Consider the following 27,143-nt stretch of genomic DNA (forward strand, 5'->3'; position numbering starts at 1 on the left):
ACCACTTACTACTTGTACTACTATTCCTACTTTGTGGTTTTTCACTTATCGCGGGGCTTCAGGGTACGGATCCCCGGCGATAAACGAGGAACTACTGTAATGTTCACAGCCAATAATGCAAGTTTTCATGCTGTGCACACAAAAACTGGTCAGTGTTTCTTTTTTAAATGGCTTCATGGGTTGGTCACTTTGTCACAAACCTTTAGTATTCCTTGAGACTGAACCAAAAAATGTGACTTGTTTTTTACTATTGTTGCAGCCCACATTGTTTGTTGCTTTATTAGAATGAAATGTGTTTTGTGTGATAAACATTTACAGTGCTACACTAAAACTGCATCTGTCTCCGTAGGACATGAGGTAAGAACACCGGAGGTTCTGTCAGTGGACCAGGGAAGCCTTCACCCTTCCACCCTCCCCTCCCCTCTATCATCTCTGCACCATGGACACAATGAGCTGAACAATGGTTTTCAGGACTTTAGTGACATTTCTGCGAGTGAAAGAAGAACGACTATCCTGGTTCTTAGTATTACTATAATTATTTATGTCTGAGTTGTCGTATCTTCCTTATTTTGTAAATACCTCTCCCTGTCTGAATTGTTTATTTGTAGGCTTTGGATACAGGGAATGAGACTTATGAAAATTAGAACAAACTTCTTGAATGTGCCAACTTTTTGGTTGAGTGTTCACGAGTGTTGCACTTGTTGTAACGGCAAAACAGCAGAAAATGTGAAGCACAAATGGGTTTGCTGGTCGAGAGGGAAAGTTGAAAAGCCTCAACAAACTGGGAGGACACCTGTGGTCCATACTGGGAGGACACCTATTGTCCAAGTGCTTTCCTGCTGGGACTTCTGCACCCATGCAGTCCGCTATGAATGTCAGCCCTTCCTGTGTTTCTTCTGGTTTCTGGACAGCAGTGTGCCCTCTGACTGACAGACAGGCTTTATGAAAGTTTGATTGTACATTTTGTGTCCCCCTCTTGTCTGTTGCAAAGACTGTTAGCAGCAGTTATGAAATGAACTTTTCATATATTCCAAAAATGAACAAAAAATGTTTGTTGAATGAATTTTGTACTCTTGTTGTTTTGTAAAAGCACAATAAAATAAATGTGTTGATCTATATTTGTAATTTATGGCAGCTTTAGCACAGCATACTAAACCTTTTTACATTTTTTTTTATATGGCCATGTGACATGTGTCAAACCATTTGGTTCCCCTCATGTACAGTGGTGCTCGAATGTTTGTGAAGTCTTTTTAATTTTCTATATTTCTGCATAAATATGACCTAAAACATCAAATTTTCACACAAGTACTAAAAGTAGATAAAGAGAACCCATTTAAACAAATGAGACAAATGTATTGTGCTTGGTCATTTATTTATTGAGGAAAATTATCCAATATTAAATATTTGTGATGGTAAAAGTATGTGAACCTCTAGGATTATCAGTTAATTTGAAGGTGAAATTAGAGTCAGGTGTTTTCAATCAATGCATGATGATCAGGTGTGAGTGGGCACCCTGTTTGATTTAAAGAACAGGATCTATCAAAGTCTGCTCTTCACAACACAACATGTTTGTGGAAGTGGATCATGGCAGGAACAAAGGAGATTTCTGAAGAGCTCAGAAAAAAAGTTGTTGTTGCTCATCAGTGATGGGTCAATGAGGCGTCATGAAGCATTTCAACATATTGCCAAACTGTATCGATACTGTGTCACTGAGTACTGACACCTGATGGAACTTAAAAATCCCTACAGGCAACCTATTTGACAGACTCAACTGACACCTATTTGATGACCTACTATATACAATAATATAATTTAAGTAATTGTATTTTATATTATTTCATATTTTCATTTAAATTTAAAATATCTTTGATATTTTTAGATACAGTCAATAAATAATGTGAACATGTATCATAACGTGAAAATATAAGTGAATGTGTTGAGAATGAGGATGCTTGTGGACTGGGATTTTTTTTTATTAACAATTTTTTATTCTAAAAATTAAGTTTGGCTGGCAGTCCTTCAGGATGAAATTCAGCAGAGCCTCATCCAGCATCTGCTTCCTTGAAGCTTGATGGTTAGAAATGAGATAAAGAATAAATTAATAGGAATTAATTATCAATAAAGCAACTGTGAGTAAGTTGTAGAATGGTTGTATACCTGACTTTACCCTGGATGTATCTGGGACTTCATTCTCACGCCCGGCCCTATAATTCAGTGATCTATTTTTATTTTATTTTATTTATTTATTTAGCCGGTCCAAGCAGATGGCCGCTTGTCCTGAGCCTGGTTCTGCTGGTGGTGTCTTCCTTTTAAAAGGGAGTTTTTCCTTTCAACTGTTGCCACTGTTGCTCAGGATGGGAGACTGCAACGAAGCCAACATTCAACTTGAGAACTTTACTAATTGGCTTTTATGTATGCGAATGTCCCTGTAAAGTGCCCTGAGACAACTTTGTTGTGATTTGGCGCTATATAAATAAACTGAATTGAATTGAATATTTTTTCAAAAGAGCCTGACAGATCAAAGTCAAGGGGAGAGCCGCGATATCACCCCAAGTCACTCAAAGAAAAAAAAAAATGAACAACCCACACAGTCAGCACATTATCTGTTAAAACAAAATGTATCTTAGTACTAAGATGAGCGGAAGCTGTGGTGCATGTCTTTGACTTTCTTCATGTTGTATTTGTAATTTTTTTGTTGCAACCACAGAGAGACATTTAAGATAGGCATGGGTCAGTCGGTTTTTGTTTTTGCTTGATAGTGTTCATGGTTGAAAATGTTGACTCACAGGTGTAAAAATTTCAGCTTTTATTACCCCAAACCCATGAAGAAAACACAAGTCAACAATAACAATGAATACCAAAGTCCATGCTCAATGCATCGGCGCATGCGTCAAGCTCATAGAGCAAAACCCGTGTCGGTGCGCGTATTGCTATTAGAAAGTCACGTGACCGATACAGGAGCTGTTTCAACCTGACACTGACGTGCCAAACTGTGTTTATAAGCGTATCTGTCAACGAGATGCATCTGCCAAAATAATCTTTGGTTTTTTGCCGGTCATCTTTAAATTCATCAAGAATTATGAAGCAGCCTCAAACCAAAAAAAATATTTCTGTCGTGTGGGACCATTTTAATCTCATATCGGAAAATAAGCTCTTGGTGTTGCCGGACCCCTAACTACTCATCCGGCTGGAAAAGGTTACAAAACCATATGTAAAGAGTTTGGACTCCACCAATCCACAGTCAGACAGATTGTATACAAATGGAGGAAATTCAAAACCACCGTCACCCTCCCAGGACTGGTGAACCAACAAATATCACTCCAAAAGCAAGGTGTGGAATAGTGGGGGGTGTCACACCAGATACTGAAAGCAAAGCTTCACATACTTTTACCACTAATATGTAATATTGGATCATTTCCCTCAGTAAGTAAATGAACAAGTACAATATATTTGTCTCATTTGTTTAACTGGGTTCTCTTTATTCACTTTTAGAGCTTGTGTGAAAATCTGATGATGTTTTAGCTCAAATTTATGCAGAAATATAGAAAATTATAAAGAGTTCACAAACTTACAAGCACCACTGTAGTGTAGTGGTAGTCTGGGACATGGACTACTTTTTATTCTAAGTGGCCAAACAGTTTGGAAGATTCTCCTCGATGCCAATCAAAAGTACTTCACCATGGTCTCTCCAAACTCTTTTCATGCCTGTTTTTTCATTCTCAAACACAGAAGTTGCAGTTCTTCTAGACACTGTGTACCTGGCAGTTACTTTAGGGATCATCCAGGATAGCCTAACCCAGGGATATTGAACTAGCGGTGTGCCTTCAATTCAGCCCACCAATGACTTAATTTAAAATAAATTATATAAATATGTGAAAAAAATACATATCTATATATTTTTTTGGTGGTGGGGGGTCTGGGTTCTGCTTATTCCATTTATGATCCAATGCAACAAAATAAACAAATTTAAAAGGTAACATCATTGTAATACTTGGTTTATTTACATACTGACTTTAATTCCTGGATGTCCGGCCCCGGAGCTGCTGGCTTTCAGAAACTGTGGCCCCCTGAGCAGTTTAGTAGAATAGTCTTGGCCTAGCTCTAAAGGCCTCCTTCCTCATCTTCATAGCCTTTTCACCGCTTGTGTCCACCAGTGGGTATTTCAGTTGCTGCTGCAATAAGCACTAATGATTTTTAGGCCACAGCTCCTGCAAGCTGCATCTGTATCAAAGGCACTGAACATGGCCAGTTATGTATCCTGACCTTCCCTGACACATGTGGAAAAACTCTGCCAGGGGTGTGAGTTAAAACTCTCTCAGACAAGGGGCAGTTGAAGTTGGCTTGGGTTTCCTGAGCTATCCCTTATTTCTGCTGCTTTAGGCTTAGACTGGAGGACAGATGAGCCACATATATAGAAAGTACATCTGGACCTGCCAATCTGTGTTTGTATGTTTCTACTTCCTGGCCTCTCAAACCCAGCTGGTTGAAGCAGATGGATCGTCCTGAGCCTGGTTCTGCTGGAGGTTTCTTCCTGTTATGAGGGAGTTTTTCCTTTCCACTGTCTCCTTTGTGCTTGCTCAGGATGAGAGACTGTGACGAAATGAAGGAATCTGCTGCTTTCTTAAGAACTTTTACTAATTGTCGTTTATAATGTGTGTGAATGTTTCTGTTCAGTGCCCTGAGACAACTTCTGTCGTCAGTTGGAACTCCAGAAATAAACTGAACTGAATATAAAGTACTGTGATTTGATTTTATTTGAAATCAAGATTAAAAAAGGTCAATGTTTTGTTTTACATAATTTTAATGTGTTGTTTTGTCACATTTTTGAACATATGGCGATGGAACACAGAATGGAATGGTCATGTGAAATGCTCCACTCGGAACATTTTCACGAGGAAAAGCCAGAACTCAGGTCTCCCCTAAGTGATCAGATCAGCTGGAGATGAGGCAGTGCAGGAACTGCCGAGTGCTGCGGATCAGGCAGGATGGTTTGATGTGACCCACTGCTCTCTGAGCCCCTCTGGTCCATCAGGAATTATCTGAGACTTATGCAGTGCAGCTTGGTTAGTTCCACCAGAACCACGCTCTCCAAACCCCTTCTCACCTCGGGCTCCGGCCTGTCATGGCAGCCGTCTCCATCTGCCTGCATGGACTGAACTCTAAGGAACAGTTCGGTTCTGTGGGAATTTTGGATGTTGTCTGCTGGACCCAGTTCTGAAGGGCAGTCATCGTCTGTTGCCGCAGTCGTTGCCATCATGCTCCTAACAGAATTATGCTGCTAATAGAACCATGCTGCTAACATTACCAGGCTGCTAACAGGACCACGCTACTAACAGGACCACACTGCTAACAGGACCACACTGCTAACAGAACTATGCTGCTAACAGGACCACGCTGCTAACAGAACCATGCTGCTGTGTTTATACTATATAATACTGTATATTTTATTCTAATTACTTTTTGTTTTATAGTTTTCTGTATTTTATGTGGTCTATAACAGGTCTCTTGAAAATGAGTCCTCATCATGACTCAATGAGAGTAACCTGTATAAAGGTAAAAAAAAAAAAAAAAATCATATAAAATGTTTCACTTCTTTAACTTTAGCCTTTTCATGCACACAAACATAAAATAACAAGTGACTGCTGACAAATAGTTTCAGACTCGACTTCAGTGATGGCTTTAATAGGAGGGTGTTGCCTCCATACAGAGAAAAATTTGACCCCCCTCCCACACACACACATACACACGCACAAGAAACTTTTATGCAATTAAACTAAAATTCAAAACACAAAAGACAAATCCTATAACAGACTGTTTCAAATAACAAAAAAAAAACTTCTTCCATTTTCAAAATGTTAAAATTTGTTTAAAGTTAATACAAAATGAAAGTATAAAATGTTTTCTGATACAACAAGTGAAATTATTAGCAAAGAAGACAGCATTAAGTAACATCTATAACATTGGTTACGTACTGTAACCCCAGATTCTATGAGTATAGGCGCAGCCCTTTAAGGCTAGTGGGTTTATCCCTTTGCGCAGTGCAGCACTGAAAACTTTAGTCCGTGTCCACAGGCTGTGTGGGCCCCACCCCCGGTCCGTATAAATTACGGTGAGACCAGGCAATTGGCTCCCAAATAGCTTTTTTTCTTCAGCCATTTAGGAACCAGTGAGGCCCAGAGCTTAAAGGGCTGCGCCTATACTCATAGAATCTGGGGTTACAGTACGCAACCAACGTTCTATTTCGTATAGGCTTCGCCCTTTAAGGCTATCACTAGTGGGTTAAAGGCGAAGCAGGACGTAGTCTGTGCCTCACTGGGTCCATTCAGTATGCCATGTGTAACGGCTGCAGAGCTATCTCCACGCATTTTGAGAATGTGCGTGGGGCGAGGGAATAACTGAACGGTAGCCTGTTGTACTAATACGGGATCCCCTGGAAGGAGAAATGCAGGAATTTCCTGTGTTTCGGAATGATGGGAATGTGAAAATATACGTCCTTCAGATCTATGGAGGTGAACCAGTCATTCTGGTGAATGTTCTCCAGCAGCTATTTGGTTGTCAGCATGTAAAATTGTCTCTCCATGATTGATTTGTTGAACATGGACAGGTCGAGAATGGGTCTCATCTCTCCATTTTTTTTTTGGAACCAGAAAGTAGTGGGAGTAAAACCCTGGGTTTTCGTCTCCAATGGGAACTCTGGAAATTACGTTTTTCATCAGGAGTTCCTGAACTTCTGACTGGCGAGACGAGCTCTGTTCTGGAGATGACAGAACCGTCTTTATAATCCCTCTGAACGGTGGGGGGTGAGCTGCGAACTGCAGTGTGTAGCCCCTGCTGATCAGTCGGTCCATCCATCTGTCCAGGGAACACACTCGCTGCCACTCTGAGTAACGCTCGGGGAGCCGGCAAGCGTTTTTGTGTTGTGTCATGTTTCTCATGAACGTCAACCAGGCTAAAGCCCCTACTGCCATCACCCGCTCCGGAGATTATCTGGGGGGGACCCAAGGGGGGCTCTGACAGAAAGGATTGTATGTGCGCCTCTGTGCTAAGCCCAGGCTGCGGTCTCACGTTAGAGCTGAGGTGAGCCGGCACGCACTGAGAGGAGGCGTGAGCGCTTTTTTGAATGAGACGCCGTTTCGGTGGAGGCTGCAGCTGTCGTTAAGAAACACGTTTACTCCCACTGCGTGGTGAGTGGGCAGAAACAGCAGAAAATAAAACGGGCTCTGGCTGAGAGCGAGGGATTTTACCAGACTCGGTCTGCTGAAAAACATAATTTTTAGCTGGCGTGGCAGACGAGTGTTTTGTGAGATTTATCGAGCTGCTGTGCCTTGTAAAACGCTGTTTAGAGGTTACCGGCTCATTCTGTGTGGAGAGAGGCAGCTGTGAGATCAGTTGATCAGACAGTCAGGCTGGAATCAGATGAAACTTTACTCTCTGAGTGGTGTTTCTGTTTTATTGCAAATCATACACATTCCCCCCAAGGAGTCATTTCTTGGGCTGTCTCCTCCGTGGGCCCTGTGGCTGGTTGGTCCAGGGTGGGGCTTGCTGATGGCCTCTGGGGAAGCGCTGGGTCGCTGGTCGGTGCGCCGGGAAGGACTGTTCTCTGGTGTGTGTGTGTGTGTGTGTGTGGGGAGGGGGAGCGGGGCGTGAAGTTGCTGCCGCAACTGTGGAGAGCCTCTGCTATTGTTGCTGGCTACGGTGATCCCTCCAGCGGCCAAGGGAACGGGAGGAGGGCTGTGACTTCAACAGGTGATGTATCGTCTCCGACACCTCCTCGGTCTTCTGAGACTTCTCCAGCATGGTCCTGAAGTTGGCCCCGAACAGTGCATCCGGAGTGATGGGGCCCTCTAGCAGGTCCCTCTGCAGCCTCTCCGGCATGGATGGTGAAAAGTGGAGCCAGGTGGTCCTCTGGATCATGGTCATCCAGGTGGCGATGCGGGACAGGCAGACTACAGAGGTGGTGCACATGTTCAAGATGATGTCAGCGGCTTTACAGAGAGAGCTCTTTGTCTCCTCCGGCAGGTTTGTGTCCTCCAGCCTTTTTGAAATGCTGTAGGCCAGCAGGACAACGTTGTTGTTCGCCGCGGCCACCTGGAATGAGCACTGTTGAGCTCAGTTGGAGAGCTTTGTCACCATCTAGTCATGCTTCCCTGGAGGGACAGGTCGCTGATCCATCCTGGAAGCTTTTGCCCCAAGCGCCTCCGCCAGGCTTGGCTCCAGGGGTGAACTGAGGGAAAACTCTGTTTGGTAAAACCCTCCACTCTGGTTATGGGGCGAAGATGGAGATGGGCGCCTTCAGCTTGCCGGGCCCAACTGCAGCCTCGTTCCAGTAGGAAGTCACTGCTGGAAAGCGGGACCAGATGGGGTCAGGGCAACGAGCCGGGGCGAAGCCAAACCTTCCCGCCAGATCATCCGATAGGGGGAGAGGGAGGAGAGGGATGGAAAGTCCCTTTGTGTCAGCAGCCTCCTGGATTATGCCGGGCAGCTCCAAGAGGAGGGTGCCGATGGCTGGGAGCGGTGTGGTCACCGACATGGGAAGACCCGGGGTGGCTGAGCATCCGCTCGGCCGCCCTTCTTCCATCACTACGCTCTCCAGGAGGGAGGGGGCAGTGGGGTTGCTGCATGCATCACCTTTCTCGGAGGAATCATCTGATTCACTGCGCGACTCTGCGTTAAAAATGGCGATGGCATCATCCAGCGAGTAGTGCCACGTAAAAACACTCCTCGGCATTAGCCTTGAACAAGGCTGCTCATCTCTGCTTCTCCTCGGGAGGGAGGAGTTCACAGGGACGGCAGGAGGAGGCCAAGTCGGCGTGGTGGGGACCCAGACATCCTTCGCAGATGTCGTGCCGGTTGAAGCTCATAATGTAGCCAGTCTGGCAGGATGGGCACAGGCGGATAGTGCTGGTGCTGGACAACTTCTTCTTCTTCGTTCTGCAGTGCTAGCTGGCTGAAGAAAAAATGGAAGCCGATTGCCCGGTCTCACCGTAATTCATACGGACCGGGGGTGGGGCCCACACAGCCGGTGGGCACGGGCTAAAGCTTTCAGTGCTGCGCTCGAAGGGATAAACCCACTAGCGATAGCATTAAAGGGCAAAGCCTATACGAAATAGAACTTCAGTTATTTAAAGTAAAATGAAGACAGTTTCTTTAAATACATATTACAGTCTTTTTCACACGTTCAGAATTGTGTAAACTTTAAAATGTGTAAAAAAAAAAACATCTGTAATAAAACAACATGAAAATGGTCTGCATGTAGAGGAACACCAAAGAGTGAAATAGACATGGAGCATGTTCAGAATTCATTAAAACATTTTAGTTGTCTGGACAGATTACAGCTGAGCCATATAAAGGCATAATGCTACACTTTGTATGGCAGGACTTCACTTCTAATGAACAAATACATGAAAAGTAACATTTGGTGACATCAGAAAGTATTCAGGACCCCCTCACATTTTCCATTAAGATTTTGTAGATTTGTGTAATTTATACTATCTGTTAGTTTGTAAAATCTTCACTCAGAACTTCATTATGATGTGTGAAAACACATTTAAAGAATTTTATAAAATTTTAAATAGAAAAATATATATATATATCAGATTTCCAAAGTATTTGCATCTTTTACTGTCATGTAGCACATGTGGCAGTAATTCCAGCCTTTAAGGGATGATGGAACAAATTTAGCTAACATTGATTGGAGGATTTAGCAGAGCCTCATTCTGGTTGGATAGGAATCCTTGGTGGAGCCATTTTCAAATATAAGGTGTTTGACTGGGTTCAAGTCAGGACTGGTTTACACCAGGACAGTTATACAGTCACCCTCAGCACCTCCTGTATGTTTTCATGTTGATGAACCTTTGGTCCAACCTCAGCTCCAAAGCTCTTCAGTTTTCATTAAAATCATCTCTGTAATTCAACCATAGGTTTCCCAGTCCCTGTTGCTGAAAAACACCCCCAGTTTGATGCTGCCACCACGCTTCACTGTGGGGTGGTGTTGTGCAGGTGCCCGGTTCCTCCTGACGTTCTGTAACATTTAGAACTGAGTCCAAACAATTCATTCTTAGTTTCACCTGGCCAGAGAATGTAGTTTCTCACAATCTGATGGTCTCAAACATCCTTCACAAGATTTATTCTGGGCAGTGGCTTCTGTTTAGTCACTGTCAGAAACAGAGACAGAGACAAACAACTATCCACTCTCTCACTCACACCTTGGGACAATTTAGAGTCACCAATCAGCCTAGGATGCATGTTTTTGGTCTGTGGGAGGAAACTGGAGTACCCGGAGAAAACCCACGCATGCATTAGAGGACATGCAAACTCTTCCCAGAGGGGCCCCCGGACTGGGATTTGAACCAGAATAACCTGCTCACTGAGAGGAGACAACTCTACCAGTTGCACCACCATGCTGCCCATCAAAACCATGTCCATCAATTTATTTGACCAGAGTTAGACTTAAATTAAGGTGAGGGATGATCTCAGAAGGAACCCAAAACTAACATTCAGATGTAGCAATATTTTTGGAATACATATGGAAATATTAAATGTATTTATTTATTTATTTATTATTAAATGTACAAATTGTATGAAATCTTTTTTTTACTTTGTAAACTGAGTGGAAATTATTGAGAAAAAAATATATTCAAATGCCTGTAGAATCAAAGCTGCAACATAACATGACAAGACATATTCATGTTTCTGAATATGTTCTGAAACTCCTCTGTGGTTGGTTTCATCCAATGACTGCTGTCTCCCATCCGCCCTGTTCAGAGCCCACCAGGTGAGAACAGCCTATGAAAACTAACTCATTATGCATATTTTCAGTGAAAGGAAAGCAAATGCTGCAGAAGATGAAGAAAAAAATGACCTCAGCAGAAAGTCATTTTAAAGATGCTCAGCAGTAGCTAGACTACAAGGAGGTAAAAAGAAAACTGCTCCAAACAGCATGACATGCATCTCAAAGGTGTGTCACGTAAATGCCTCTAATTACTTTTCAGAAGAAGGAGTAGAAACATGTTGAACTCAGGATTATTTACATCTCCACACAGTTTTCAAGGTGACCAGAAAAGTTTTGCAGTCAAACACTACAAGACCTTTGTTTCAATAAAACTTTTAGGTCTAAAAAAAGTTAAATCTGGTCCTCTGGACATTCAAAAAAACAAAACAAAGCAAATCAACAAAAAAATGTAGAAACGTTTCGTCTCTCATCCGAGAGACTTCCTCAGTCTGAGGAGCGGTATTCAGCTCAGTCTCTTAAATAGCACCGTCTCAGAGTGGATCAACCAGTTTTGCTGCTGACAACCAAAACCAGCTGATCACATGCTCAAGAAGGACCATCAGCCTAACAATGGATCATTAGCACACTGATGGCTGTTTACTGTTCACAGAGGGCTGAGTGATACTAGCAATCACAGCATTGTAAGAGGGGGACAGTTGAACCCGGAGGCCTCCACCCCTGTTTAATGATGGACGGTTTCTTTTCACAAAGATGGCCTCCTTTACTCCTCTCTCAAACCATCGTTCCTCTCTGTCCAGGATGTGAACATCTTCATCCCTGAAAGAATGACCGCTGGCCTGGAGATGAGTGTAGACCGCAGAGTCCTGGCCTGATGATGTTGATCTTCTGTGCTGGGCCATCCTTTTGGCCAGTGGCTGTTTTGTTTCCCCGATGTAAGACTGACCACAGCCCTCCTGACAGTGAACAGCATACACAACATTGCTCTGTTTGTGCCGGGGGACTGGATCTTTGGGATGAACCAGTCTTTGCCGTAATGTATTTTGGGGTTTAAAAGCCACTGGGACGTTATGTTTAGAAAATAAACGTCTCAGTTTCTCTGATACCCCCTCAACATATGGAATAACCACTGGTCTGGGTCTGGGTTCCTCCTTTTCACCTGTTGGCTGACTGGAGTCCTGTTTGGGTTTCTTCTCTGCTTTCAGGAAGGCCCAGTTAGGTTATCCACATTGCTCTAGAGCCTGTCTTGTGTGGGATTTCTCCTTCTGCCTGGCTCCTGAGCTAGTGGGGACGCTGTCTGCTCTGTGATACAGAGTCCTGATGACTCCTAACTTGTGCTCCAAAGGGTGATGGGAGTCAAACTGCAAATACTGGTCTGTGTGGGTGGGTTTGCGGTACACCTCAGTTTGCAAATGTCCTCTATCAGAGACTGAGACCTCACAGTCCAAGAAAGCCAACCTGCCATTTTTTACATCTTCTCGTGTGAACTTGATGTATTTATCCACAGAGTTGATGTGGTCAGTAAAATGTTGGACTTCCTGAGATTTGATTTTAACCCAGGTGTCGTCAACATACCTGAACCAATGACTTGGTGGTGTCCCTGAAAAGGACGTCAAGGCTCTCTTTTCTACCTCCTCCATGTACAGGTTGGCAACAATAGGAGAAACTGGAGACCCCATAGCACACCCATGTTTCTGCCTATAATATCGCTCCCCATATGTGAACTAGGTTGACTGCAGGCACAGTTTCAAGAGTTGACACAGTTGTTCTGTGGAAAGTGTGGTCCTGCTGCTCAGAGTGGTGTCTGATTTTAATTTTAAACTGACCACCTCTACTGCATCATCAACAGGAATGCATGTAAAGAGTGATGTGACATCAAAAGAGACCATTGTTTCATCAGTCTCCATGATGACATCCCTCACCTTGTCCACAAAGTCCATGGTGTTCTGTATGTGGTGTTCTGAGCTGCCAACTAAAGGGATGAGTACAGACGCCAGATATTTGGAAACATTGTAAGTGACAGAGTTAATCATACTAACAATTAGTCTTAAAGGTACACCTTGTTTGTGGATTTTAGGTAAACCATACAGACTAGGTGTGGCCTCCCCTGGGTACAGTCTGTGGTACAGAAAACGGTCAATAGCCTTGTCCTGCTCCAAAATTTTCAGGCAATCTATTAACTTTTTCTTGTAACCACTTCCTGGATCTCTTTTCAGAGGTTCATAAGTGTTTAAGTCACTAAGGAGTGATGATAGTGATAGTGATGATCATGATAGTCTTTCTGGTCTTTGCTTTGTTTTGTTTTTTTGAATGTCCAGAGGACCAGATTTAACATTTTTAGATTTTTCTACCTGGATTATTGAGCATGCATCAGGAAAACTTTTAGGTGTTTCTGCTGGGATACAGGGCTCTGTACTGGGCATCCATTTCCTCCATCCAGGCCATGCTCCAGTCCCATGTAGGAACATGTTCCAGCTCTTCGAATACCTCACTATCTGCGCAGAATGATGGGTACAAGGTGCTGAAGGGGGATGCAGGTGGGGAGAAGTCTGAAAACAAAACAAGATGATGTTTTCATTAGTGTTAAAGTACAAAATCACCCACAGCTTTCACGACAATCAAAGAAAGATTCTCAGAGTGGAATTATCAGACAGACAATGCATAAAAGGCCATGATCATGTAACTGACAACATTTTAACAAAAAAGTTCTTGAAAGTAACAGAAAGTTCTGATGTCAGGTCTCGAAGGCAGCACCTTGAGCAGGGAGGTCCAGACATCTCTTTCCACAGCCACCTCTTCCAGCTCTTCTAGAAGGACTCCAAGGTATTTCCAGGCCAACTGAGAGACATAGTCTCTCCAGTGTGTCCTGGGTCTTCCCTGGGGTCTCCTCCCAGTCAGACATGGACGAAACACACCCCTAGGGAGGTACCATGGGAACATCCTTACCAGATGCCTGAACCACCTCAACTGGCTCCTCTCAATGTGGAGGAGCAGCAGTTCTACTCTGAGTATCTCCTGATAACTGAACTTCTCACCCTATCTCTAAGGGAGTCCAGCTACCCTGCAGAGGAAACTCATTTCAACTGTCTGTATTCATGATCTGATTCTTTCAGTCACTAAGCAGAGCTAATGACCATAGGTGAGGGTAGGAATGTAGCTCAACTGGTAAACAGAGAGCTTTACCTTATAGCTCAGCTCCTTCTTCACCACGACAGACCAGCACAAAGTCTGCAATACTGCAGACACTGCACCAATCCGCCTGTCAATCTCATGCTCCATTCTTCTCTCACTTGTGAACAAAACCCCGAGATACTTGAACTCCTCCACTTGAGGCAGAACCTCACCCTCGACCTCAAGAGAGCAATCCACCCTTTTATGACTGAGTACCATGGCCTCAGATTTGGAGGTGCTGATTCTCATCCCAGCCACTTCACACTCGGCTGCAAACCGCTCCAGTGAGAGATGAAGATCACAACACAATGACACCAACAGGACCACATCATCTGCAAAGAGCAGAGATGTAAGCCTGAGGCCACAGAACTGGAATCCCTCTGCCCCCTAGCTGCACCAAGAAATTCTGTCCATAAAAGTTATGAACAGAATCTGTGACAATATGTAGCCCTGGCGGAGTCCAACTCCCACCCTGAACGGGTCCGACTTACTACCGGCAACGCGAACCAAGCTCTTGCACCACTTGTATAGGGACCGAACAGCCTGTAACAACGGGCCCCCAATCCCATTCTCATGGAGCACCCACACACACACACAGTGCACCCCGAGGAACACGATCGAATGCCTTCTCCAAATCCACAACATATATGTAGACTGGTTGGGCAAACTCTCGTGAATTTTCGAGGATCCTAGTCAAGGTAAAGAGCTTGTCCAGTGTTCCATGGCCAGGATAGAACCTGCATTGTTCCTCCTGAATCTGAGGTTCAACCAACGATCTGACTCACTTCTCCAGTACACCTGAATAGACCTTACCAGGGAGGCTAAAGAGAGGACCTGGGGCCCCTGTAATTGGAGCACACCCTCCGGTCCCCGTTTGAAGAGGGGAACCACCACCCCAGTCTGTCAATCCATTGTCATTGTCCCTAATGAACATGTGATGTTGCAAAGGTGTGCCAATCAAGACAGCCCCACAAAATCCAGAGACTTAAGGAAATCAGGGTGAATATAATCTATCCCTGAAGCTCAGCCACCGCAGAACTTTTTAAATACCTCGGCAACCTTAGCCACAGTTATGGACAGATAAATCCTGAAGTCCCCAGACTCAGTTTACTCCATGGAAGATGTTCTGGTGAGATTGAGAAGGTCCGAGAACTATTCCTTCCACCTTCCGATTACATCACTGGTTGAGGTCAACAGCACCCCACCTTCACGGAACACAGTGTTAGTAAAGTGCTGCTTTCACCTCCTGAGTTGCCTAATGGTTTGCCAGAATCTCCTCGGAACCAACCGAGAGTCGTCATCCAAGGCCTCACCGAACTCCTCCCACATCCAAGCTTTTGCCTCAGCAACAGCCAAGGCTGTAGAATGCTTGGCCCTCTGGTACTCCTCAGTTGCCTCTGGAGTTCCACCAGCCAACAAGGCTTGATAGGACTCCTTTTTCAGGTTGACAACCTCCCTTGTGAGAGTCTTGGTCATCCTCAACACCACTCTCTCCTTCACTTCACACATCAACAACGTCACTCAGTCTGCCTATTTCCATCTCCGAAATATTAACCGTCTCCACCCTTCTCTCACACCCCGCTCCACAGCCATCCTTGTTCACAGTCTTGTGACTTCTCGGATTGACTACTGCAACTCCCTTCTTTATGGCCTCCCCAACAAATCTCTCCAGAAGCTGCAATTGGTCCAGAACTCAGCTGCCCGTGTCATAACTCAAACCTCCTCCTATAACCACATCACTCCAGTCCTGCAGCAGCTCCACTGGCTCCCGGTTAAATCACGCATCGTCTTCAAAATTCTTCTTCTCACTTTCAAAGCTATCCACAACCTTGCCCCTCCGTACCTATCTGACCTCTTACACATCTCCATCCCCTCTCGCTTTCTCAGATCCTCCTCTTCACTACACCTCCATGTACCCTCTGCCCGCCTCTCCACCATGGGGAGCAGGGCCTTCACCTGCTCTGCCCCTCATCTCTGGAACTCTCTACCCCCTGACTTACGAAACACCACCTCTCTTTCTCTATTCAAGACTGCTCTGAAAACACATCTCTTTAGACTCGCTTATCCTTAACTTTGCTGTATGTATTTTATATTTTTTATGCATTTTATATTCTGTATGTATTTTATATTATTTATGTAATTTGTTCCTGTTGATCTTTGTTCTTACTGTAAAGTGTCCTTGGGTGTCATGAAAGGCGCTGTTTAAAGAAAAATATTATTATTATTATTATTATATGTTCGTCTGTCTCTCCTTCCTGTCCTCTTCACATACATAAAAGCCAATTAGTAAAGTTCTCTATCTAAGGAATCCAGCAGACAAGTTAAATCTTGGCTTTGTTGCAGTCTCCCATCCTGAGCAAGCACAGTGGCAACAGTGGAAAGGAAAAACTCCCTTTTAAAAGGAAGAAAACTCCAGCAGAACCAGGCTCAGGACAAGCGGCCATCTGCTTTGAGAATGTTTCTGTAAAGTGCCCTGAGACAACTTTGTTGTGATTTGGCACTATATAAATAAACTGAATTGAATTAAATGTGGATGCAGACTTTTTGCTCAGTGTAGTGAACTAGGCCTCCGACATCAATCTGTCTCTGAAGACCTTCAGGGGACAGGAACTGTTATTTCATTGATTTGAATCCAGAAATACAAATTATCTCATCAAGAGACTATTTAATTGTACCTTGAATTAATCAATTGAAAGAACACTCTTCTTTTTACATTATCTGTACTATTTTAAGATATCTTGATAATCAAAAGTGTGTTTAGTTCATACCATTTCTAAATGTTGAAGTGAACCACTCATTTAAATCAACTGTGAAACAGTATTAATGATTTTTAAACCTCATTAGACTTTGATCATACAGTTAAATGCCTATTTACGAAGTAAGTGTGCATTTAGTCTTCTGTCTGAATGAGGGTAGTGGACCTGATGTCGGTCGAAAGTCAGAGACAAGTTATGAGGAGGAAGTATCTTGTTTTAAAACTCTCGGACAGTAAATAAGAGCTGCTGGCACCTGCTTTGTCTCACCTCTTCAAAACATTTCTCCGTCTGTACTAACCGTTCTTAAAACATTCCTGCTGTTTCCTGACTCCTAGTGACCCTCTGACATCACTAAAACCACACCCCTGCTGGTTGTTTCAACCAATCAGGAAGTACCACGTAACAGGAAGTGGATACCCCTTTAAAAGGCAACACTTCTTGGAACTATTCAGTCAGTCTTCTTCAAAGTCTTCACGAGTCTTAGTCTTACAGTCGAAGATGAGACTCAACTAAGTAGCGGATGGATTTGACCATGTGCCAAGGGTCTCTCCAGTCCAGCGTAGTCACAGCCTGCCTCGGCTGTGACTCAACCCGAGCATTAAAAGCTCAACTCCCAAGGAAGCTTATTCGGTTGAACCGAGTACTTCGTCACAATTTCTGATGACCCCCAGCTACTCTAACCGGGGACGATGAAAAGGGAGTGTACCAATGGACTTCTGTTCCGGAGTGGATACATCCTCTGCTAAGGTAACAAAGTCGCTGCACGTCCTGAAGTGTACCGGAGGGCTGAGCTGGATGTCAGAGGAAGGGTGCCATGTTCTGGTTCAACACATAACTCCACATCTAAACTTCCTCCTTAAATCTATTCCTCCTCTCTTAAACTTCTCTATTCACCAGTAAATCAAGCTAGATGCCTTCAGAGATGAATCAGTCTCAATTAGTAATGTTCTGTTGTCTTGTTAGTAAAGCGTGCCAAGTTTATTAATCAGAAACAGATCAGCAAATCAATGTGTACATGTTTTGATGTTAAATTTTGATTCTGTTAAATAAATGACAGCATTTATTCTGATGGGACAAAGATAAAATGGCGTCTCATGTCACTGATTAAACACTCCACTCACAATATCCTGATGCATGCTCAATAATCCAGGTAGAAAAATCTAAAAAAGTTAAATCTGGTCCTCTGGACATTCAAAAAAAACAAAACAAAGCAAAACAACAAAAAAATGTAGAAACGTTTCGTCTCTCATCCGAGAGACTTCCTCAGTCTGAGGTGCTGTATTCAGCTCAGTCTCTTAAATAGCACCTTCTCAGAGTGGATCAACCAGTTCTGCTGCCAACAACTAAAACCAGCTGATCACATGCTCAAGAAGGACCATCAGCCTAACAATGGATCATTAGCACACTGATGGCTGTTTACCATTCAAAGAGGGCTGAGTGATACTAGCAATCACAGCATTGTAAGAGGGGGACAATTGAACACGTAGGCCTCCACCCCTGTTTAACGATAGACGATTTCTTTTCACAAAGATGGCCTCCTTTACTCCTCTCTCAAACCATCGTTCCTCTCTTTCCAGGATGTGCACATCTTCATCCCTCGGGGAAACAAAATAGCCACTGGCCAAAAGGATGGCCCAGCATAGAAGATCAACATCATCAGGCCAGGACTCTGCTGTCTACACTCATCTCCAGGCCAGCGGTCACTCTTTCAGGGATGAAGATGTGCACATCCTGGATAGAGAGTGTTGGATTTCATATTTTTATACCTTTTTATATTTCCTATCAAGCATTCAAATGTCATGTTATACAAAGTGTGTGTGTGTGTCTTTCTTCCAGGGTTGAACTATATTTATAGAAAATGTTTACTAATTCTAACTATTTTACCTTTACATATAATCTCATATTATCTAATGATAATTTACAAGTTCACATTTGATATATTACAAGCAATCAAATCAAGCCAGGTAGCAGGTAAGATACTGACACAGGTAGAATACCTAAAACCCTCAGGTCCTTATGTTAATAACAATTAACATTTAATCGTTTTAATCATTGTTTGACACAGGTTTGGTTTAGATGAGAGGACACAGGTTTAATCTTCCCAGTAAATTACAAGAGCATTTTACCAGATATTAGACTAAGCAAGATGGGGGCAGGGTGACTTCAACTGAACTGAAACACAAGGATAATAAGAGTGATTAATTAAGAACACATAAACATGAGTTAGATAATAATTAATAGTTATTAATTATTCCTAGAAAGAAACAACTTTAACTCAAATCATTTGGTATCAATAAGGTATAATCAAGTTAAACTGAAACAGAGTGTTAACAGTCTAAACGCAGACAAATAAACCAAGCTTCCATAAAACTTATCTCTGGAATGCAGTAAAAGGGGGCCTTGAGGGGGGCGGGCTAGACCCGTAACCATAGCAACCGAAGGTCTAAACCAATCAGAAAGCTAGCCTTCTCAGACTTTGATAAAAGCCAAAAATAACGCACGCCCAGCGAGCATTTCTGGGAGAGCAAACACCGAGACGGTTCGTTCTTTAATGCTCCAAATATATGCATATATTTTATAAATGTAATTGTTTGTCTCTGAATACCTGTAACTCCTGTTTGTCAAATAAATCTTTTGAACTAAGGTGACCGTCTCAGCTGTCTTGAACACGATTGTGGAGAAAAGCCACAACAAGAGGAACGATGGTTTGAGAGAGGAGTAAAGGAGGCCATCTTTGTGAAAAGAAATCATCCATCGTTAAACAGGGGTGGAGGCCTACGTGTTCAATTGTCCCCCTCTTACAATGCTGTGATTGCTAATATCACTCTGCCCTCTGTGAATGGTAAACAGCCATCAGTGCGCTAATGATCCATTGTTAGGCTGATGGTCCTTCTTGAGCATGTGATCAGCTGGTTTTGGTTGTCAGCAGCAGAACTGGTTGATCCACTCTGAGAAGGTGCTATTTAAGAGACTGAGCTGAATACAGCACCTCAGAATGAGGAAGTCTCTCGGATGAGAGACGAAACGTTTTTACATTTTTTTGTTGTTTTGCTTTGTTTTGTTTTTTTGAATGTCCAGAGGACCAGATTTAACTTTTTTAGACTCCACTCACAAGTTATCTTGGTCACATAACAGAAATTTAACTCGAAAAAGAAAATAATCCGTTGTAATTAAACAAGTAATATTCTTTGTGCTTGAACTAGCTTTAAGAATAATTAATTAGTAGTGTGTCCACAGCAAAGCTGTCCTGACATACTACATCAGCCATCAGATGATTTTATGGAGAATAAAATGTGGGGACGTGTTCTACCAATGTCTGTAGAAGGAGTGAGTTCAGGCTAGGGCATACTTTACTTTTGACATGACAAAAACAATTTACATTAGTATGACTCTGGGACATTGCTAGATACAGAGCAATATTAGGACACAGTCCCCCCGCCCCCCAACCCCACCACCTCCACCACAACCCCAAACCACTGGCCCAACACACCACCTTCTTCTACTGCAAAGGATGTGATTGTGGATGTATTTGATTTTCATTCTTACTAGAGTGTGATGTGATAAAATGTTAAGATGGCCTACCATACTTGGCGCCAACCTGAAACATGTAGAATTATATATATATATATATATATATATATATATATATATATATATGTTGACAGAGTACCTTAGGAGAAACATTGGCTACCTTATTTAACTGCTTAAAAATTCTATTTTTTCAAAATTTTTGTCCAAAAAAATCTAGACAATATTTTAGAACTACTTTAGCTCAGTGTGAAATAAAAAAAAAAAACAAATTGAAATTATTTTTATAGAATTCAATTATTTTGTAAAAAAAAAAAGAAAAACAACAACTCAAGTCTCTACAGACTCAGATTATCTTTGTGCAGATGTAGTAGAGTGCTGTATGAATGTGTGTGTTTATGTAGTAAAGTGCTGTATGAATGTGTGTGTGTGTAGTAGAGTACAGTTTGAATGTATGTAGTAGAGCGCCGTATAAATGTGTGTCTAGTATAAATATATTAGTAGAAATTACTTTTATAGAATTCAATTATTTTGTTAAAAAAACAACAACTCATGTCTCTACAGACTCAGATTATCTTTATGCAGATGTAGTAGAGTGCTGTATAAATGTGTGTGCAGTAAAGTGCTGTATGAATGTGTAGTAGAGTGCTGTTTGAATGTGTGTGTAGTAGAGCGCTGTATGAATGTGTGTCTAGTAGAGTGCTGTATGAATGTGTGGGTAGTAGAGTGCTGTATGAATGTTTGTGTAGTAAAGTGCTGTATGAATGTGCTTGTAGTAGAGAGCTGTATGAATGTGTGTGTGGTAGAGTGCTGTATCAGTGTGTGGGTAGTAGAGTGCTGTATGAATGTTTGTGTAGTAGAGAGCTGTATATATGTGTGTGTGGTAGAATGCTGTATGAATGTGTGTGTGGTAGAATGCTGTATGAATGTGTGTGTGTGTGTGTGTGTAGTAGAGTGCTGTATGAATGTTTGTGTAGTAGAGAGCTGTAAGAATGTGTGTAGTAGAGTGCTGTATGAATGTGTGTGTAGTAGAGTGCTGTTTGAATGTGTGTCTAGTAGAGTGCTGTATGAATGTGTGTGTGTAGTAACTAATGATATTCTCATGGCCTCAGACAATGGACTTGTGTCTACAGGTCCTGTTAGACCTCAGTGCTGCATTTGATATGGTTGATCACAATATTTTACTACAGAGGCTTGAATATGATATTGGGATTACAGGAACAGCTCTAAAATGGTTTAAATCATATCTATTATCTATCATCATATCTATCTATCATATCTATCTCTATATCTATTTGATAGATTCCAGTTTGTAAATGTACAAACTGGATTCCAAAAAAGTTGGGACACTAAACAAATTGTGAATAAAAACTGAATGCAATGATATGGAGGTGCCAACATCTAATATTTTAATCAGAATAGAACACAAATCACAGATCAAAAGTTTAAACTGAGAGAATGTATCATTTTAAGGGAAAAATCTGTTGTTTCCAAATTTCATGGTGTCAACAAATCCCAAAAAAGTTGGGACAAGTCCATTTTTACCACTGTGTGGCATCCCCCTTCTTCTTATAACACTCAACAGATGTCTGGGGACAGAGGAGACCAATTTCTCAAGTTTAGAAATAGGAATGCTCTCCCATTCATGTCTAATACAGGCTAACTGTTCAATCGTCTTGGGCCTTCTTTGTCGCACCTTCCTCTTTATGATGCGCCAAATGTTCTCTATAGGTGAAAGATCTGGACTGCAGGCTGGCCATTTCAGTACCCGGATCCTTCTCCTACGTAGCCATGATGTTGTGATTGCTGCAGAATGTGGTCTGGCATTATTGTAATGAAAAATGCAGGGTCTTCCCTGAAAGAGATGACGTCTAGATGGGAGCATATGTTGTTCTAGAACCTGAACATAGTTCTCTGCATTAATGGTGCCTTTCCAGACATGCAAGCTGCCCATGCCACAAGCGCTCATGCAACCCCATACCATCAGTGATGCAGGCTTCTGAACGGAGCGTTGATAACAACTTGGGCAATTCTTGTCCTCTCTGGTCCGGATGACATGGCATCCCAGTGTTCCATAAAGAACTTCAAATTGTGACTCATCTGACCACAGAACAGTCTTCCATTTTGCCACACTCCATTTTAAATGACCCATGGCCCAGTGTAAACGTCTGAGCTTGTGGAGCTTGCTTAGAAATGGCTTCCTCTTTGCACTGTAGCGTTTCAGCTGGCAACGGCGGATGGCACGGTGGATTGTGTTCACTGACAATGCCTTCTGAAAGTATTCCTGAGCCCATTCTGTTATTTCCTTGACAGTGACATTCCTGTTTGAGGTGCAGTGACGTTTAAGGGCCCGGAGATCATGAGCATCCAGTAGAGTTTTACGGCCTTGACCCTTACGCACAGCGATTGTTCCAGATTCTCTGAATCTTTTGATGATGTTATGCACGGTTGATGATGATAACTTAAAAGTCTTTGCTATTTTAAGCTGGGTAACACCATTCTGGTATTGATGCACTATCTTTCTGCGCAACAATGGTGGAATTGGTGATCCTCTTACCATCTTGGCTTCTGAGAGACACTGACACTCTGAGAAGCTCTTTTTATACCCAATCATGTTGTCAATTGACCTAATTAGTGTTAAGTGGTCTTCCAGCTGTTCGTTATATGCTCAATTTCCTTTTTCCAGCTACTTATTGCTACTTGTCCCAACTTTTTTGGGATTTGTTGACACTGTGAAATTTTGAATCAACATATTTTTCCTTTAAAATGTTACATTTACTCAGATTAAACTTTTGATCTGTCATCTATGTTATATTACGAATAACATATTGACATTTGCCACCTCCACATCATTGCATTCAGTTTTTATTCACAATTTGTTTAGTGTTCCAACACCAAAGTTAGTCATGGAGTTCCTCAGGGCTCAGTGCTTGGGCCAATAACCTTTACTTTATATATGCTTCCATTAGGTAAAGTTATTAAACAGCATGGGATACATTTTCATTGTTATGCTGATGACACAAAATTATATTGGTCCATTAAACCCAATGAATCCAATCAGCTACTTAGACTACAAGCATGTCTTAAAGACATAAAAACTTGGATGACCCTTAATTTTCTCCTGTTGAATACAGACAAGACTGCAATTTTGGTTTTTGGACCTGAGCACCTTAGGAATGAATTTTTCAGTCTTTCTCCCTCCTTAGATGGCTTTAATCTGTCCTCCAACGCTAATGTTAAAAATTTTGGTGTTATTTTTGATCAGGACATGTCTTTTATCCCCCACATTAAAAACTATACTAGAACTGCCTTCTTCCATCTGCGTAATATCGCATCTCATCTAAAAATAATGCAGAAAAACTGGTCCATGCATTTGTCACATCTAGACTGGACTATTGCAATGGTTTATTATCTGGATGTCCAAATACATTTTTAAAACGTCTTCAGTTGATCCAAAATGCTGCCGCCAGTCTTAACCGGAGGACAGTTCAGGAAACCCAAGCCGACCCTAACTATAGGATTTAGCAAAAAGGAAAGTCTTAAGCCTAATTTTAAAACTGGATAATGTGTCAGCCTTACGGACAGAGATTGGAAGTTGGTTCCACAAGAGAGGAGCCTGATAACTGAAAGATCTGCTTCCCATTCTGTTTTTGTAAGTTCTAGGAACCACAAGTTCCTAGAATCCTGCAGTCTGAGAACGAAGTGCTCTGTTAGGAAAATATGGAACAATAAGATTTGTAATATACAAAGTAAGATGGAGCCAGGTTGTTGAGAGCTTTGTAGGTTAGAAGTAAAATTTTGTATTCTATTCTGGATTTGACAGGGAGCCAATGGAGAGAAGCTAAAACTGGAGAATTATGATCTCTCCTACTAACCTTAGTTATGCTGCTATAGGCTTAGACTGCTGGAAGAAAACTGACCACAATTTTCACTCTGCTACTGTCTTTACTTACTCTGCTAAACATGATTTGTATTTGTAATTATTTTTTCTATCCTTAACATGTGTTTTTTTTGGTCTTTCAGATACACCTGGACCTATACCTGGACCTACAATTCTGTGTTTGTTTGTCTCTCCTTCTGTCCTCTCAATCAGCCGGTCAAAGCAGATGGCCGCTTGTCCTGAGCCTGGTTCTCTTAAAAGGGAGTTTTTCCTTTCCACTGTTGCCACTGTGCTTGCCCAGGATGGGCGACTGCAACAAAGCCAAGATTCAAATTGTCTGCTGGATTCCTTACATAGAGAACTGTACTAATTGACTTTTATGTAAGTGAATGTTTCGGTAAAGTGCCCTGACACAACTTTGTTGTGATTTGGCACATTATAAATAAACTGAATTGAATTTAATTGAATAGTAGAGTGCTGTGTGAATGTGTGTTTAGTAGAGTGATGTATGAGTGTGTGTGTGTGTGTGTAGTAGAGTGCTGCATGAATGTGTGTGTAGTAGAGAGCTGTATGAAAGTGTGTGTCCTAGAGTGCTGTATGAACGTGTGTGTAGTAGAGTGCTGTGTGAATGTGTGTTTAGTAGAGTGCTGTATGAGTGTGTGTGTGTGTGTGTGTGGTAGAGTGCTGCATGAATGTGTGTGTAGTAGATCATTGTATGAATGTGTGTGTAGTAGAGTGATGTATAAATGTGTGTCTACTAGAGTGCAGTATAAATGTGTGGGTGGTAGAGTACTGCATGAATGTGTGTTTAGTACAGTGCTGTATGCATGTATGTGTAGTAGAGCATCGTATGAATGTGTGTGTAGTAGAATGTTGTATAAATGTGTGTCTAGTAGACTGCTGTATGAATGTGTGTCTGGTAGAATGCTGCATGAATGTGTGTGTAGTCGAGTGCTCTATGAAAATGTTTGTGTGTAGTAGAGTGTTGTATAAATGTGTGTCTAGTAGAGCACTGTATGAATGTGTGTTTAGTTGAGTGCTGTTTGAGTGTGTAGTAGAGTGCTGTATGCATGTGTGTTTGGTAGACTGCTATATGAATAGTGTCTGTAGTAGAGTGTTGTACAAAAGTGTGTTTGTATGTAGTGGAGTGCCCTAATCTGACAGACTAATCAGAGCTTTTATCACATTCATAAACTGATGGGACACACATCAGAGGCAATGAGTGGTTCAGTGTTTTGCCCGGGGACACTTCAATATGTGACTGCTTGTGTATTCTAACCCCAAACTCTTGCATTAGAGGACGACTGCTTTAACTGCTCAGCCACAGCCGCCCCTGTATAAAGGTGTGTGTAGTCGAGTGATCTATGAAAATGTGTGTGTAGTAGAGTGCTGCATGAATGTGTGTTAAGTACAGTGCTGTATGAATGTATCTCTAGAAGAGTGCTGTACGAATGAGTGTGTGTAGTAGAGTGCTGTATGACTGTGTGTGTGGAAAATTGCTGTATGAATGTGTGTGTAGTAGAGTACTGTATGAATGTTTTTTGTAGAGATATGTTAAAATGTGTGTGTAGTAGAGTGTTGTATGAATGTGTGTGTGGTAGAGTGCTGTATAAATTTGTGTCTAGTAGAGTACTGTATGAATGTGTGTGGTAGAGGTCTGTTTAATTTGTGTCTAGTAGAGTGCTGTATGAATGTGTGTGCAGTAAAGTGCAGTATGGATGTGTGTGTGGTAGAGTGCTCTATGAATATGTTTTTAGTAGAGCGCTGAACAAATGTGTGTGTGTGAAGTAGAGTGCTGCATGAATGTGTGTTTAGTACAGTACTGTATGCATGTATGTGTAGTAGAGTTGAATAAATGAGTGTGTGTGTAGGAGATTGCTGTATGAACGTGTGTGTAGTAGTTTGCTGTTTGAATGTGTGTGTATTAGAGTGCTGTATGAATGTGTGTCTAGTAGAGTGCTCTATGAATGTGTAAATGGACTGTACTTATATAGCGCCTTTCTATCTTATTGAGATACTCAAAGCGCTTTATACTACAATCTGTGCCCTCATTTACCCATTCATACAGCACTCTACTAGATCTCTACAAAGCTAATTGAACAAATCATTCTAAAGAGACTAATCAGTGACTTATCACATTCATACACCGATGGGACACACATCAGAGGCAATGAGGGGTTCAGTGTCTTGCCCAGGGACACTTTGGCATGTGACTGCTGCAGGGTTCGAACCCCCAACTCTTGCATTGGAGGACGACTGCTCTAACCACTCAGCTACAGCTGCCCATATGTGTGTGTAGTAGAGTGCTGTAGGAAAGTGTGTGCAGTACATTGCTGTATGAATATGTGTGTGTGCTGTATGAAGGTGTGAGTGGTAGAATGCTTTATGAATGTGTGTATAGTAGAGTGCTGTGTGAATGTGTGTTTAGTAGAGTGCTGTATAAGTGTAAGTGTGTGTCTGTATGAATGGTTGTGTAGTAATGTGCTGTATAAATGTGTGCTTAGTAAACTGGAGTATGAATGTGTGTGTGGTAGAATGCTCTATAAATGTGTGTCAAGTAGAGTGCTATAAGAATGTGCATGTAGTAGAGTGCAGTATAAATGTGTGTCGAATAGAGTGCTCTATGAATGTGTGTGTAGTAGAGTGCTGTATAAATGTGTGTCTAGAAGATTGCTCTATGAATGTGTGTGTAGTAGAGTGCTGTATGAAAGTGTGTGCAGTACATTGCTGTAAGAATGTGTGTGTGTTATAGAGTGCTGTGTGAATGTGTGTTTAGTAGAGTGCTGTATGAGTGTGTGTGTGTGGTAGAGTGCTGTATGAATGTGTGTCGTAGAGTGCTCTATGAATGTGTGTGTGATAGAGTGCTATATGAATGTGTGTGTATAAGAGCGTTGTATGAATATGTGTGTGTGTGGTAGAATTCTGCATAAATGTGTGTCAAGTAGAGTGCTCTATGAATATGCGTGTAGTAGAGTGCTGTATGAATTTGTGTCTAGTAGATTGCTGTGTGACTTTGTGTGTGATAGAATGCCGTATGTATGTGTGTTTAGTAGAGTGCTGTATGATTGTGTATGTATTA

At 42.1% G+C, this 27,143-nt stretch overlaps 2 protein-coding genes across 2 annotated transcripts in view; one reads left to right on the plus strand and one right to left on the minus strand.

Annotated features, from left to right (window-relative positions):
* LOC119420261 (roundabout homolog 3) overlaps nt 1–4,596 on the plus strand; it is a 66,868-nt gene extending 62,272 nt beyond the window's left edge. Inside the window, exon 11 of the mRNA XM_037687650.1 lies at nt 4,582–4,596. Coding sequence (XP_037543578.1) covers nt 4,582–4,596 — 15 coding nt within the window. The remainder of the gene's footprint in view (nt 1–4,581) is intronic.
* Nucleotides 4,597–13,111: 8,515 nt separating this feature from the next.
* robo4 (roundabout, axon guidance receptor, homolog 4 (Drosophila)) overlaps nt 13,112–27,143 on the minus strand; it is a 187,736-nt gene continuing 173,704 nt past the window's right edge. Inside the window, exon 20 of the mRNA XM_037687651.1 lies at nt 13,112–13,278. Within this exon, the coding sequence (XP_037543579.1) occupies nt 13,112–13,278 (167 nt within the window). The remainder of the gene's footprint in view (nt 13,279–27,143) is intronic.

Source organism: Nematolebias whitei, chromosome 14 (genome assembly GCF_014905685.2).
Source record: "Nematolebias whitei isolate Nwh7 chromosome 14, NemWhi1, whole genome shotgun sequence".
NCBI classification, from domain to species: domain Eukaryota; kingdom Metazoa; phylum Chordata; class Actinopteri; order Cyprinodontiformes; family Rivulidae; genus Nematolebias; species Nematolebias whitei.